Below are 12758 nucleotides of genomic sequence, written 5' to 3'. Positions count from 1 at the left end.
CGGCTATTTTCCGGCAATCTGCCGGCTATGCTATATATATATATATATATATATATATATATATATAAATTAATGTATATATCAAATAAATTATATTGGATGATAAAAGTTTAAAAACAACAAAGTGGAGTTTTCATTATAACTCTGAGAAAGCAATTATTCAACAGACAAAAAATAGCCGCAAAGCGATAGCTGAGGTTATCACTGGCTTTCTCTTGGATTGTATTGGGGCGCTGTCTTTTTTTGTAATACTCTTTTCGCACATTTTTTCATGACTTCGGTCTTTCGAAACGGGATAAACAGGAAAGACCCAAAAGGAATTAAGTTTCATTAGAGGCGCAAAACTGGCTTTAGTAGTCCTTCAAGTGCTTGGAGTAGTGTAATTGCAGGGAAGACCTTAATTAAGCTCAAAATGTCTTTAGGAGTTTTTTGACCGAAAGTGGTGCAATTTTTCACGGTTTTTCGTCGTTTTTTGAGTTTTTTGTTTGATTGGTCATGAAGTTTATGAAGGTCTTTTGCAAGAAATATTTAATTTTTTTGGCCATATTACGAGCTATATGTTTCGGTGCTGTAAATATAAACACGAAAAATGATGCTAATTTTATATCACGAATTTGGCCAATTTTTTAGTATAATTTGCAATTTTTTCCAAATGGTCTGAAAAATATTGTCATCGAATTTGCTGAAAAAATATCATGCTCCTTGTTGAGCAACTTTTTTGAGCCGATGAAACTTTTTAAGGCTTGCAATTTGATTACTGGATAGTCTCTGGAGACAATGAAACGGTTAATTTTGCTCAAAATTTCTGATTTTTTTTTGGCATTTTCCAAGTTTATTGATATTTACGGGCCGATGAAAAGTTTTTAGGTCTTAGATTTGCGTTACTGGACAGACTCCAGAGAGAAAAAGAATGGTTTTGATTATTACGAAATTAAGAAACTTTCTTTAAATTGTGCAATTTTCAATTTTTCATTTTTGCATGATTTTTTATCTTCATCGGCCAAAACATCTCTTTCTAGGCTTGTGCGTGTGTTGATGAGTATATTTTAATGCATCAAAATTGGCCTTCAGCGTGAAAGCTTTAAAAGATTTTGTAATGATTATATTTTTTCGATGATTGTTTTAGTTTCACAACTTTTGATATTGTTTTTCTTTTTGGCTGGGAGTGTTCAATTGATCTGCTGGTCACGTCCAGTAGTTCCAAATGTTTCTGTCAGTTCTGTGGATTGTATAACAGGACTTGTCCTGCTTCCTTTTTTATTGTGTCTTTATAATTTTTATTATGACCGTATGACGTCAATCACTTCAAATCTGTTTTTTGTTCCTTCGTTCATTCAATTCCATCTGCAGTGCGTGCGTGACGTCGGTTTCTGCTCTTGGATGAGCAATTGTTTTATTCATTCAGGCGATTAAGTTTTTGGTCACACGTGACTAACTTCACTCTCAAAAACGACTCCCTCGCTCTGAAATTGAGTTTTCTTTACTTTAATTCAAAGAGATGGAGGGCAGCTAATAGAAGCAGCAATATATTAAACCGATTTTTAGTCAAATTGTAGCATATCAGCTTTTATTAAATAGAAGTTTCTTTTTGGCCTGTTTCTTTTACTCTTTTTGAGACAGCAGATCTACGAAGTTGTTGCGGCTGTTTTCTGGCAATCTGCCAGCTATGTGTTGACTTAATGAGAGACCTTTTACGCTTTTTCTTCATTTTTCAGGGATTTAAGTTTTCGCTTATTTAGAAGTGAAAGAGCGAAAAGAGTGAAAGTGAGCGAAAGAGAATTAAAGACATTTTAGTTCAATTGCTGCGATGTCAGGCTGCGGGTCGAATTTTCATGGAGGCTGCGGGTGTAACCCCTCGAGGTCGGAATTTTGCTACAGTAAAAAAAATTCTTAACTAGTAAATTGCACTGCCACGCTTGTAGGTTGCGAGCAATTCGTCCGATTGTAGTCTGTTTATTTTTTACTTTTCACAAGTTTTTCTCTTCCTCTAAGGGCAGGGCCTTTTTTAATTATTTAATTTTGATCGTTCGGTTTAACAAAAATAGAATAGTTTTACAAATTCTCAACCGAGAAAAGTAAAAAGACGTCACAATTTTATAAAACGGAATGTATTATTCATATTTAATCAAAATTTTTTCAAATTAAAAGATTGTTTTGTAGTTATTTTCTCTGATTTTATATGCAGGGAATCGTATTCAAACAGAAATCTGTTATACTCATGATGCACGTTAAAACTATGGAAAACAATCTCTAGAGATCTAGCAAAAGAACAAAAAATTGAACCATTTGTTCTTAATCGTTTTGAATCTTTTCGTTGCTGTATCTGATCTAGTGGAAAAGGTATAGGAACATTATCCTTATTGCTTTTTGCTTTTTGGAATTAAGATAGATATCAATTTTTTTTTGAAAATTAATTAATTTTTTTTAGCAATTACATCAAGACGTCCCCTTGTTCATTAGAAAACCATTTTGAAGGTATTGAAAGATTATGTAATGCTTGGGACAAGATGTACAGAAAACATACTTTCGTTTTCACAAATTTTTTAAAATTACTTCATTACTTCTGTCTGTTGTTTGTTCCTGATGTTTCAAAATACTTTCAAGCTTAAGTTTTTTATTTGCTTCAGGCTTTCTATTAATGTCAATGAATGAAAAGCGTTTTTGTTGCATATGTACGCTAAACCTTTGCATTTTGCCTCCTTGTTTTTGGTGGTTTATTACAGTAAATGAACAGAATTGTTTTACAACTTGGACATCTGAGACTTAAATTCAAGAAAAGCAAGGACAAATATTATCTTTTTCAACGCTGAACGGTTCTTGAGGTCTGATTGAGATTCAAACACATTTTCCAATGGTTGCACTATTGATTGAATCATTGCCTTGAGAATCCACCAGCGTGAGTTAATTGGTTCTCAAAACCGTCAGTTATTTCAGTTAAAGATGTCCAAAACATGAGCTTCTTACTATTTCTTCTTTTTCTGGTTAACTTGATTTAAGGTGTAAAACATAAAATTGTTCAGTTATTTGACTCATGAAATAAAAACAATATGAGTTAAAAGTGTTAAAAAAAACGAAGTTATTATTGTATTCAACTTTTATTGTTGATGATGTTTTTGTGTAACAAATGGATCCTGATTCAAACTGATTGAAACATTTCATGAGTGTGCATATTTGAATGAAATATTTCAGAAGAATCATTTGCGGACTTATTGCTTGTGCTGCTGCGACCTTTCTTTAACCATTGCAAATTTATTTCAATCATCTGTTGAACTGCGTCAAAGTTTTTCTTCTTGTACGGAGCCAGAACAAGGTTTAAAGTATCACAAATTAATAATTTGTCGTTAGCGCTCCAAAGGTCCGAGTGTCTCTCACGTCGGATTGCTTTAAGCGCTTACATTATAATCGCCTAGTTTACTGTACTAACTTTGGTTGAAGTTATCAGTAAAATGGGAGATATTATCAGCTGAAAATCAAAATCAATGAATGAAGCCTCATAGTGTGTTGCATCGTGGTACAGCCTTCATTTGTTCAATGAAGGTTTATTAAGATGCAATAATAGGAGGCCTTCTCTGTTCCACGGAAGATGTTTGTTTCGTTAGATTTTGGAGGGCACAGTTACAACTATTTATATCAGACAAATTTTCTACAGCACTCCAAAGGTCCAATTGTGTACACAATTCTGGATTGCTTTAAGTGCTGATATAAAATTAGACACCTTTTAAATCAGTGTTGTCCGCAAAACCTTTGATTCAAACAAAGGTGACATTTTCATCGCATCTTTTTGACTAACATTTAGCAAGTGCTAATGAGTACTTTATGCTGTGGTGAGTACTTCATACTGCTGATGAGTACTTTGGCTGTCTGTCTTCTATTGTCTTATGAAACCGTTTTGTAAAAACTATTTCCAGCTAGTAATAAATGTTGAAATGGCATTAAACCAATTTAAAAATTTGAAGCAATCGAAGTGTTGTCGCTCCAAAGGTCTAATTGCCAAAGCCAGCATTTATGTCTGTGATTTTGCGTGCTTATGTTAGTAACAATAAAACTCATAATATTCGTGAAAAAATGTTCGGCCTCTTTTCAAAGTTTTTGTTTTCAGATCTGAATTGATTGTAGGGGTTGATCTGATGTCTTCAGCCTGTGTGTTCCCAGAAGAAATTTTGAAGCGTCCTAGGCCTCTTATATTTCTTTGTGGTTTAGACCAAACTAAGAAGACTCACCGTGGAATTGGGGAAAGTTTCAGCTCATATCACAAACCCAATGCTTCCTTGTGCTCGAAATTAGTGGATCTTAACTTTGAAGTTCCCAAACCTAAACAGAAGAAAGGCTCGTATGAATGGTATATACCCAAAGGCATCCTTAAAACATCGTGGATTGACAAACACCTGAACAATGTTCCTTCGGTTGTTGCAATATTTTTTGAGCTGAATTGGGACGAAGGTGATCTTTTGGCAAAGCAAGCCGAGTGCGTCGCAAGAGTCGAGAGGATAAAGCAAACACTACATGGCCAAACTATAGGACAGCCTCAAAGTGGTCACCAAACCAAAATAGCTTTAGTCTTGATACAGAAGCGAACTATTTTACCACCTGGTGAAGATTCCCCTCAAGCTAGTGATTACGCAACACAGTTATGCGAGGCATGCGGAATCCCATTGAGAAGTCTGTTGGTATTACCGCTTTCGGAAGATACGGTAATTGATGGGTTTATTAAGAGATTACACGAGGAGTTGCTGGCTTTGGCCAATGCTTACTATACTGCGCAAGTGAGAACCGTTAGAAGTCACAAGGACAACTTGAACAAGACCACTCATGCACTACTGTTCGTAAGGCACTATATCAAAACTGCATTCTTCTCGGAAATGCAACAGAGTCCCAATAGAGCAGAGGCTCAGACCGAAACGGTGCTCAAGTATTACAAGCAGGTTAGGTGCAACTCTTCTTAACTCCTCCCCCCCCCCCCCCAAGAAATCTGTTGCTCAATTTTGAATTAACGACGTCATTTTCCCCACTTTATGGTGTGAATATGTCATATACTTATAGTTTTCAATTCCTCTCGAACGACAATTGAGGAAGTTGTAAACGCGTGTGTCATTTTTTCCGAAGTTTTTGTCAAAACTAGTCGAAGTTTTTGTCAAAACTAGTCGGAATTTTTTTGCACCATCAAAGTTTCTCTAGCCTATGCCCCCTTATAAACAGTTTGCCTCACCAGTGGTTCGAGAGCAATTCGTCCGACGTTGGTTGGTTTCTGTTTATTTACGTTACCTATACTCATTATATAGCTCCAACAAAAGAAATTCCGTAGTTTTGTTTTTCCGACATTAAATTTTTCTATGGCTTTACGGACTGAGCTGCATAAAAGGTGCTAAGAAAATAAGGGTACCAATTTGCCCAATGGCAAATATAAGTTAATGCAGAGAAGTAAAATTTGTCGTGAAGGCATTTGCTACTGGTTATGCAGTACAAAATGGGACATCTTTAAGTTGCCCAACCTGGTTTTCATATGCAATAAGAGAGATTGGATTGGTGTTTGTTTTTAGGCTTATGGCAATCTGACAGATGGAACTGTGAGGATATACGACACGAATTTAATGGAAGTGAAGACCATTGCTGGCTTCATAAACTACAAAATATGCAAACTCTACTTCCAAAACAACCAGCCACTCTCAGCCATCAAACAATTCAAACAGTTTCTCGAATACTTCAAATTGAAACATGGTCCGCAACAACTCATATTTGAGCACTACGCTTGGTTATCAAAGCAGTTCTCAATTTTCGCTGAGCTGTTCCAAGAAGCGGTTGAGATCGGACTGTCGGCAATTCAACTCCAACATCCGGGGTTCTATTACCAGCAAGCAGCATACTTAACAATGCAGAGGCGCGAAAGTGCGGCAATGGTTTGTGGTAATTTGAGCGCAATTCCACAGAATACAGTGCAAGCTGATGTTGACGGGAGTGTGTTGGAGTTCTGGGGTCAGCGACCCTGGAGACCAGGCATCCAGAGCATCGAACCCCCTGACCAGCAGAAAGAGAAGGCTGGAATTGAGTATTTGCAACAAAAAGAGCTTTCTGTACAATACAGTCCCATCATCACGCCTCTATTGTTTTCCGCCGTTATCTACTTCAAGGTAAGATTTGTATGGCAAAAATACTTGGTTTAATGATTTGTGTTCGGTTGGTTTTTGTGCTGAGATTCGACAGAGTTTCACGTTAAATCGCTAATTTTTCTAAATTTCTCCGATCGAGAGTGACATCTTCTATGGCACATATTTTTAAGAAATCTAAGTTAACAGGCTATAAGTTATACCAACTCGAGTGACTGGGTCTAGGAAATAAACCCCCACGGAAAAGAAAGCCCACATAATTTTATATAGGAAGTAAACCCCAACGGAAATCAACCCCCATTTTAAATTTGAATTTTGGTCGTGATAATTTGTTCGGTTGTGATAGTTTCATATCAAGTCCCACGGACCGCTAAGGCATGGCTATGGCCAGCGAGGCATGGCGAAATGCGCAGCTTGTGAAAAGTCAAGTGGGGGATGATATCTCGGGGGGTTTATATCCTATCTAAAATTAAGTGGGGTTTTTTCAGTGGGTGATTTTGAAACCGCGAGCGACTATGGGGTGATGAGTGGAAAGTAAAAAAAAAATTGGATGATAGAAAAAAGAGCTGAACTCGGAGAGTATATACTTAAAGCTAAAGTCATGCAACCTGGAAGTGTATTATACAACTGAGAAGCTCATGTTATATAAAATGAAATTGTTTAAATGGATTGGATGCTTGTTGTGATGTTCAGAAGTTCAACTGTGCTCGAATGAAGAGATGGATGATGGTGCAGATCAGCGAAGAGTTGTGCAGTGGAGAGAGCAATGATCACGCCAAGGCACTCAAATATCTGCTCAAGGTGCTACCGGAGTACAGGCAGGAGGCATGGCTTGTCCTGTTCTCCAGTGTCCTACAAATGGCACTCCATTGTGCATACGTCATCGCTGATATCGAACATTTCACTTCCATATCTATTGGTATTTTGATTTGTCTTTTGATAAATATGATGATCCAGGTGTCAAATTTCAACATATGATAGATGCGGAATCCTCTCGAGTCAAATGAGTAATTTCATGTGATTTCATGTTTGAATCGCAATTAGTAAATTTCTTCGTTCAAATCACTGCCTTTCTGTTATAAATGAGTCGTACTCTAAATTGCTTGAATTGTTTAGAGGTCATGGGTGAGTACTGTACACTACCAGTCGACTACAAGCAGACCGCTCAGATGAATTTGATGCAGTTGCTAGCGGGAGCAGTGCCACACCCACCCAATATTGAGGTTTCCTCCCTCACTAGCCTGAGTCCTGATCAGGTTTGTTGTTCCGACCCTCTTGAGGGGGGAGGAACTATATACTCAACTGGGTTTTTTTTTTTTTGTTCAGTGAATTTTCGCCGCTCGATATATTCATCGTAGAGAGTTGAGACTGGTATCATTAGAAAGCTCGTTCAGCGTAGAATATGGAATTAAAAAGATTTTTTTAATTTTCGTTTTCTACAGGGAGTTATCGAGGCTTAAACTTCTGAGAAAAGAAGAGTGAATTCACGTTGTTTTTATTCACATTTTCCGGAATTTTTGCCTAAATTTTCGTCAATTTTGCTAAAATTTGTTATAATTTTTAAGAATAGTGTCGTTGATTTCATTTTTGAAGACGAACAAGCATTTTTGATTGTTTTGATTTAATTTTTTGGTCAAAAAATCTGGATAAACATTTCAAAATTTAGCCTTTTTCATCAACAACAGCACGAAATAAGCTACTTTAGTCCACTTTGATTAAATTTGCCTACAGTACACCCCCAAACAACACTCATACAATCTTTGTAGACTCAGAGGGGGGCTATTTCTACTTCAGAGTCCGCAGAGAGTGCCTTGTAGTTAAAACTTTGCCGTTTTTTGCTAACTTTACTCGTTGATTATCAAAAATGCAAAATTTATTTTGAGTTTCAACTCAGAAATTATCTATATCTACAACATTTGAAAAATCAATTGTTCTTAACGGACAATAAGTATTAACAGGGGTAGTTTTGGGCCATTCTTGGACTGTTACAATCCAAAAAAATCGGGTTGTAATCAGTCGGTCTTTTTTTTTTAAAAAAAGACTTTTTTTTAATAATAAAGAACAGAACATATCAAATCAAAGCTCAGGAGTGATAGGTCCAACCAATTCGCTTGCGAAACAGCTCCAGGCTTATTCATTTAGTTTTTTAATTGAAAGTTTATGGTGGTTTTTTTTAAAAAATAATTGACTTTTCAATAAATAATGGCTTAATTAACTTTTCCTCTATTTTTTTCTTAATTTGTTCAACTTCCAGCTTAGTGTCAGCAAAAAAAGACTGCTTCTTCTTTCTACTGAGTTAACATTTATTCTCGGTTGCAGTTTTAAGCCTGAAATTATTGTTTTCTGGCTTTGATACTACAAGATTTTAGATTTTTGTTTGTTTTGATATTTGCCAGTTTTTCATGTTTTCTAATTTTGTCACATTATCACATTATTGACAGTTCTCATGTCACCTTATTAGCATTCAAATTAAAACACAATTGAACATATTAAAATCTTGAAAGATATAAATCATCGTTTTAATGGCCTCGACGCCTCTTTCTTGAAGAAATCAATTGAATTTTTTAATTTTGTCTTAACTGTCATTTATACTTTGTCGTTTCGGTCGTATGAAATTTCCTGTTTAGTGATAGCTTTCATTGGCTTTTCATGGAAGAATAGAAAAACCGATATTCTGATATCAGCAGATAGCTGATGGCTTTTATGACTTTCAAACCCATCGTTTTCCAAAATTAAAAAATAATTTTTTAACTTCGCAATTTTGTTCTTTTTATGTTTCTTTTTGTTACCTAATCTCGTTAGTTGATTACAGGTCAAATATGACATTATGGGTGTCAAGGGAATAAAAGGGATTAGTGTCCAAAAATCTTTTTTTTTAAAGATTTTGTTATGACCTTACTGGCTTCGACACCGCTTTTTCACAAAAAAAATTAAATTAATTTGATTTTTGTCATATTTGACGTTCTTTTTGTAGATGCAAGAAATATTCTGGATAATTACAGGTCTCGAGGGTTTCTTTTTCATGAAAAAACGACGATATTTAAATAGTTCTTTTTGTAATTAATTCCTTTCATGACATTGAATGTAATTTTGTTTCGAAAAAAAAATTAAAAGTATTACATACTTTAGCACTCCGCTTTTTTGTCTACTTGTTACCTAGTCTTACTAATGAATGGCCACGTACTACATTATAACTGTTTGAAGAAGGCGCAATCAAATATATTTTGAGTGCCAAAATTTGGCTTGATGGTTTTGACAGCGTTTTCTGGCAAGTTTCAATTTAAATTTTGTTTGTTCTTTGTTGTTCTTTTTAGCCGCTCTAAAAAATGAATAAGGTCAGGTCCTAATGCCCTTCTATAGAAGCAGTGGTAATCGCAAATTTGTGGTAATATTAATTTATTCCTAATGGTATTTATTACTTTGAAGTTAATTGTTTCAAAAAAAAAAGTTAATTTTTTTTACTTTTCTGTTTTTGTTCTTTTTTGTATAATTATTACCCAACCTTTCTATGGACTGGTCGCATATGTTTTGTGGTGATTTTTAAGTTATTTTTGTTTAGTTTCAGGTTTATCTGACGGTATGTTGACTTTGTTATTAAATTTAGTTTTTAAGAGGGACATAAATTTTTTGATATAATTAATGTTTGTTGTTGTTGTTGTTTGATTTTGCTGTTCGTTTTGACTCGCTCTCTTAATATTGACATATTACAGCAATCTAATGCATCAATTTTTACTCCACTGAGTTATTTGTTTTGGAGGTTATCTTATCGTTCATACGGAATTTTTTGAAAAAGACTTGGGCTTTTTTGGGATTCGCAAAAAATAATTTTTGGGTTTTTCTATCTGTTCCTCATTTGGTCGCCCATCCACAAAATTGTGGATGGGCGGGGTCGGAACCTTATGTGCCATTGCACATTACCGAGCCGCCTTGTTTAAGTTATAGTACCTTATGGCATCGTTTGAGGTGAAGCCAAGCTGCATATGCCCAGACAAAGTTTGAACACATGCGAATTCTCACCGCTCATTTTATGAACCACAAAAAATTAAGAATTTCGAAAATCCAGTGAAACGATGCATCAGATACTCGAGTTTCTTATAAGACTTGAGTTTCATATATTTCGAAGCGCATGTATAGAAACATCATTGAACAATATTCAGTCCATTTCATCAAAAATGTCACCAAATATGTTCCTTCAGGCAACTGTTTTCCAGTTTGTCGGATGTAGACTTAAAAATTGTTGATACTTTTTTGAATAAATTGAAAAGGGTGCTATAGCTCCTTTTCCCTTTCTTTAACAGTTCTGGAATAAAAATTTCGCCTGTTTGTTCCAAACAATCATTATCCAAATTACATCAGTTAATTTTGATTTATTGAAATCTCTGTTGCCAAATTATTCTGTGCAGGTTACAATTGGAACAATTACTTGTAATTATTGGATGCGTCGCGATAGCAAGGCAAGTTTTGGTCTCATCTTGGTTTTCAAGAATTAAAAATTGTTATTAATAGCCGCACAGCGATAGCGAGGGCTATTATTGGCCTTCTCTTGGTTTTATTTTATTTCACCGTCAAGATTTTTGATACGACCATATGACGTCACAACCACTTTTTGTTCATTCGTTCATGCCATTTCAACTGAAACGCGTGCGTGATGTCATTTTTCGCTCTTAGTGGAGCGAGTTTTTTCATTCGCGTGATTAAATTTTTAGTCACACGTGACTTACCTCACTCTCAAAAATGACTTCCTCACTTTGAAAGTGACTTTTATTTACTTTAATTCAAAGAGATAAGGTGATGTGAATGTGTCACTCGAAGTGAAGGTTATATAAGAGCAGCTGATAGATGCAGCAATAACTTATACAGATCTGTAATCAAAATATAACATCTCAGCCTTCAATGAAAAGACTATTTCTGGTCTGTCTTTTTACTGTTTTTTAGACTGCAGATCTACGGAGCTATTGCGGCTATTTTCGGAGCTATTGCGGAAGTTATATAAGAATCTGTATAGTATTTTTAGTTGAAGGCTGGTGGTTATTTCTCTAGCCCTTATTCTTGTCTCTTGACTTGTTATCGAGTCTCGTTAAGGACATGTCCCATCTGCTTTGAAATGAGGTACAAGCTGATTTGTTTAGTGTAGGTTTTATCTGAAGATGTTTTTATTTTGTTAGTGATTTTTAAAGAATCGATTGATTTTGTTTTTAATTTGTGTTTTTTTCGTTTGTCTTGTCTCGTAGTCCTTTTAATGGCAGGTATCATCGGCTCTCCAATACGGCATTATTTAATTCATTTCTTGATATGTAATGTTTTTTTCAGTCTTTAACCAATTAATTTCCTACAGTTTGTGTATTTTTGAAAGTTTTCTTTCTCATTTGGTAGACAATGAAGTAAAAAACTTTTACAGATCTGTAATCAAAATATAACATCTCAGCCTTCAATGAAAAGACTATTTATGGTCTGTCTTTTTACTGTTTTTTTAGACTGCAGATCTACGGAGCTATTGCGGCTATTTTCTGGCAATCTGCCAGCTATGTTGATTTATTGGGCCAATGTCCTTAAAAAGTTTTTACAATTCCTTTTTACTTGACCAACAATTTAATTGATGTCCAACCAATGGTCATATCGTATTTTGGAGAAAATCTCATAGTTTTTATGGGAACCACAAAGTGTTTTTGAAACTTCAATTGAATTTCTTGTCTTTTGCCCTTATTTGTTGTTCTTTTTGCAGTCTCACAACTGAGGATCAATAATAAAAGATCCATTTGTTTTCCCTTAAAGGTAGAAGTGAACCTACATAATGCTTTCAGTTGACTAGTTGACAGTAACAGTTGAGTCGTACGTTTACGAAAGGTTTCTTTACAAGAAAATTCGTTATCTTTTGAAGTTTGCCACTTTTTTCTAAACTTGTTTAACTTGTTGATTTGTTTCAATAAACACAAGTTGCATCTTCTTTCTAGAAAATGAAAGTTTACGTTTTCAAGCGGTTATAATTAAATATTTTCATGGCTTCGTTACCACGAGTTCTCAACTTTTTTCAACTTTTGGGCATTTGCCTGTTTTTAAATCTTATTGTTGACCTGTCAGGTTATCCCTTCATAACAGGTACCATTGGTTCAGAACGAAAACGCAACTAAACATATAGAATCGATATTAGTGAATAGCTTATGGTTTTGGAACCGTTTTCGTGCAAAAAGTATTTGATTTTTTTTGCCTGTTTTTGTCTTCTTTATAGTCATATCACAAATATAGAAATGATGAAAGGTCGCAGTGGCTTCCTTTGGAGACATGAATGATTATTTTGAACATTTCAGTTGATAGCTGGTAGTATCAGTGGCTTTGAAAAAATTGATGGAATTTTTAAATTGTGCCCCTTCTGCTTTTTTTGACAACTTGAATCTGAATATCATTAATTACATGTGTCATCCACTGTTTGATTAAGCAATTTGTGAAATGTTGTGGAATTTTGGGTTCTGCCTGTATTCGTAGTTATTTTGTAGTTTATCTGAGTTTTTGAGTTTTGTTTGTTTTTGTCGCTTTTTGTTAGATTATGACAAATTTTGAGCAATGACAGGTCTCACTGGCCTCCTATGGTGTTATAAAAAGAACTTTATCATCATTTTCAGTTGATGAAGCAAACGGTAATTCCTTCATTGTCTTTTGCTG

General features: G+C 35.0%; 2 protein-coding genes across 4 annotated transcripts in view; one reads left to right on the top strand and one right to left on the bottom strand.

The window, feature by feature from the left end:
- LOC142334506 (WD repeat-containing protein 13-like) overlaps window positions 1-12758 on the bottom strand; it is a 224384-nt gene that overhangs the window by 168781 nt on the left and 42845 nt on the right. The window lies entirely within an intron of this gene.
- LOC142334504 (trafficking protein particle complex subunit 11-like) overlaps window positions 4080-12758 on the top strand; it is a 40200-nt gene continuing 31521 nt past the window's right edge. Inside the window, exons 1-4 of the mRNA XM_075382594.1 lie at window positions 4080-4922; window positions 5538-6125; window positions 6795-7020; window positions 7218-7357. Coding sequence (XP_075238709.1) covers window positions 4128-4922; window positions 5538-6125; window positions 6795-7020; window positions 7218-7357 — 1749 coding nt within the window. The 5' untranslated portion in view covers window positions 4080-4127. The remainder of the gene's footprint in view (window positions 4923-5537; window positions 6126-6794; window positions 7021-7217; window positions 7358-12758) is intronic.

The sequence above is a fragment of the Convolutriloba macropyga genome, chromosome 2 (genome assembly GCF_964194025.1).
Source record: "Convolutriloba macropyga chromosome 2, txConMacr16.3, whole genome shotgun sequence".
Lineage (NCBI taxonomy): Eukaryota > Metazoa > Xenacoelomorpha > Acoela > Convolutidae > Convolutriloba > Convolutriloba macropyga.
This window is presented reverse-complemented; position numbering and strand designations above follow the sequence as displayed.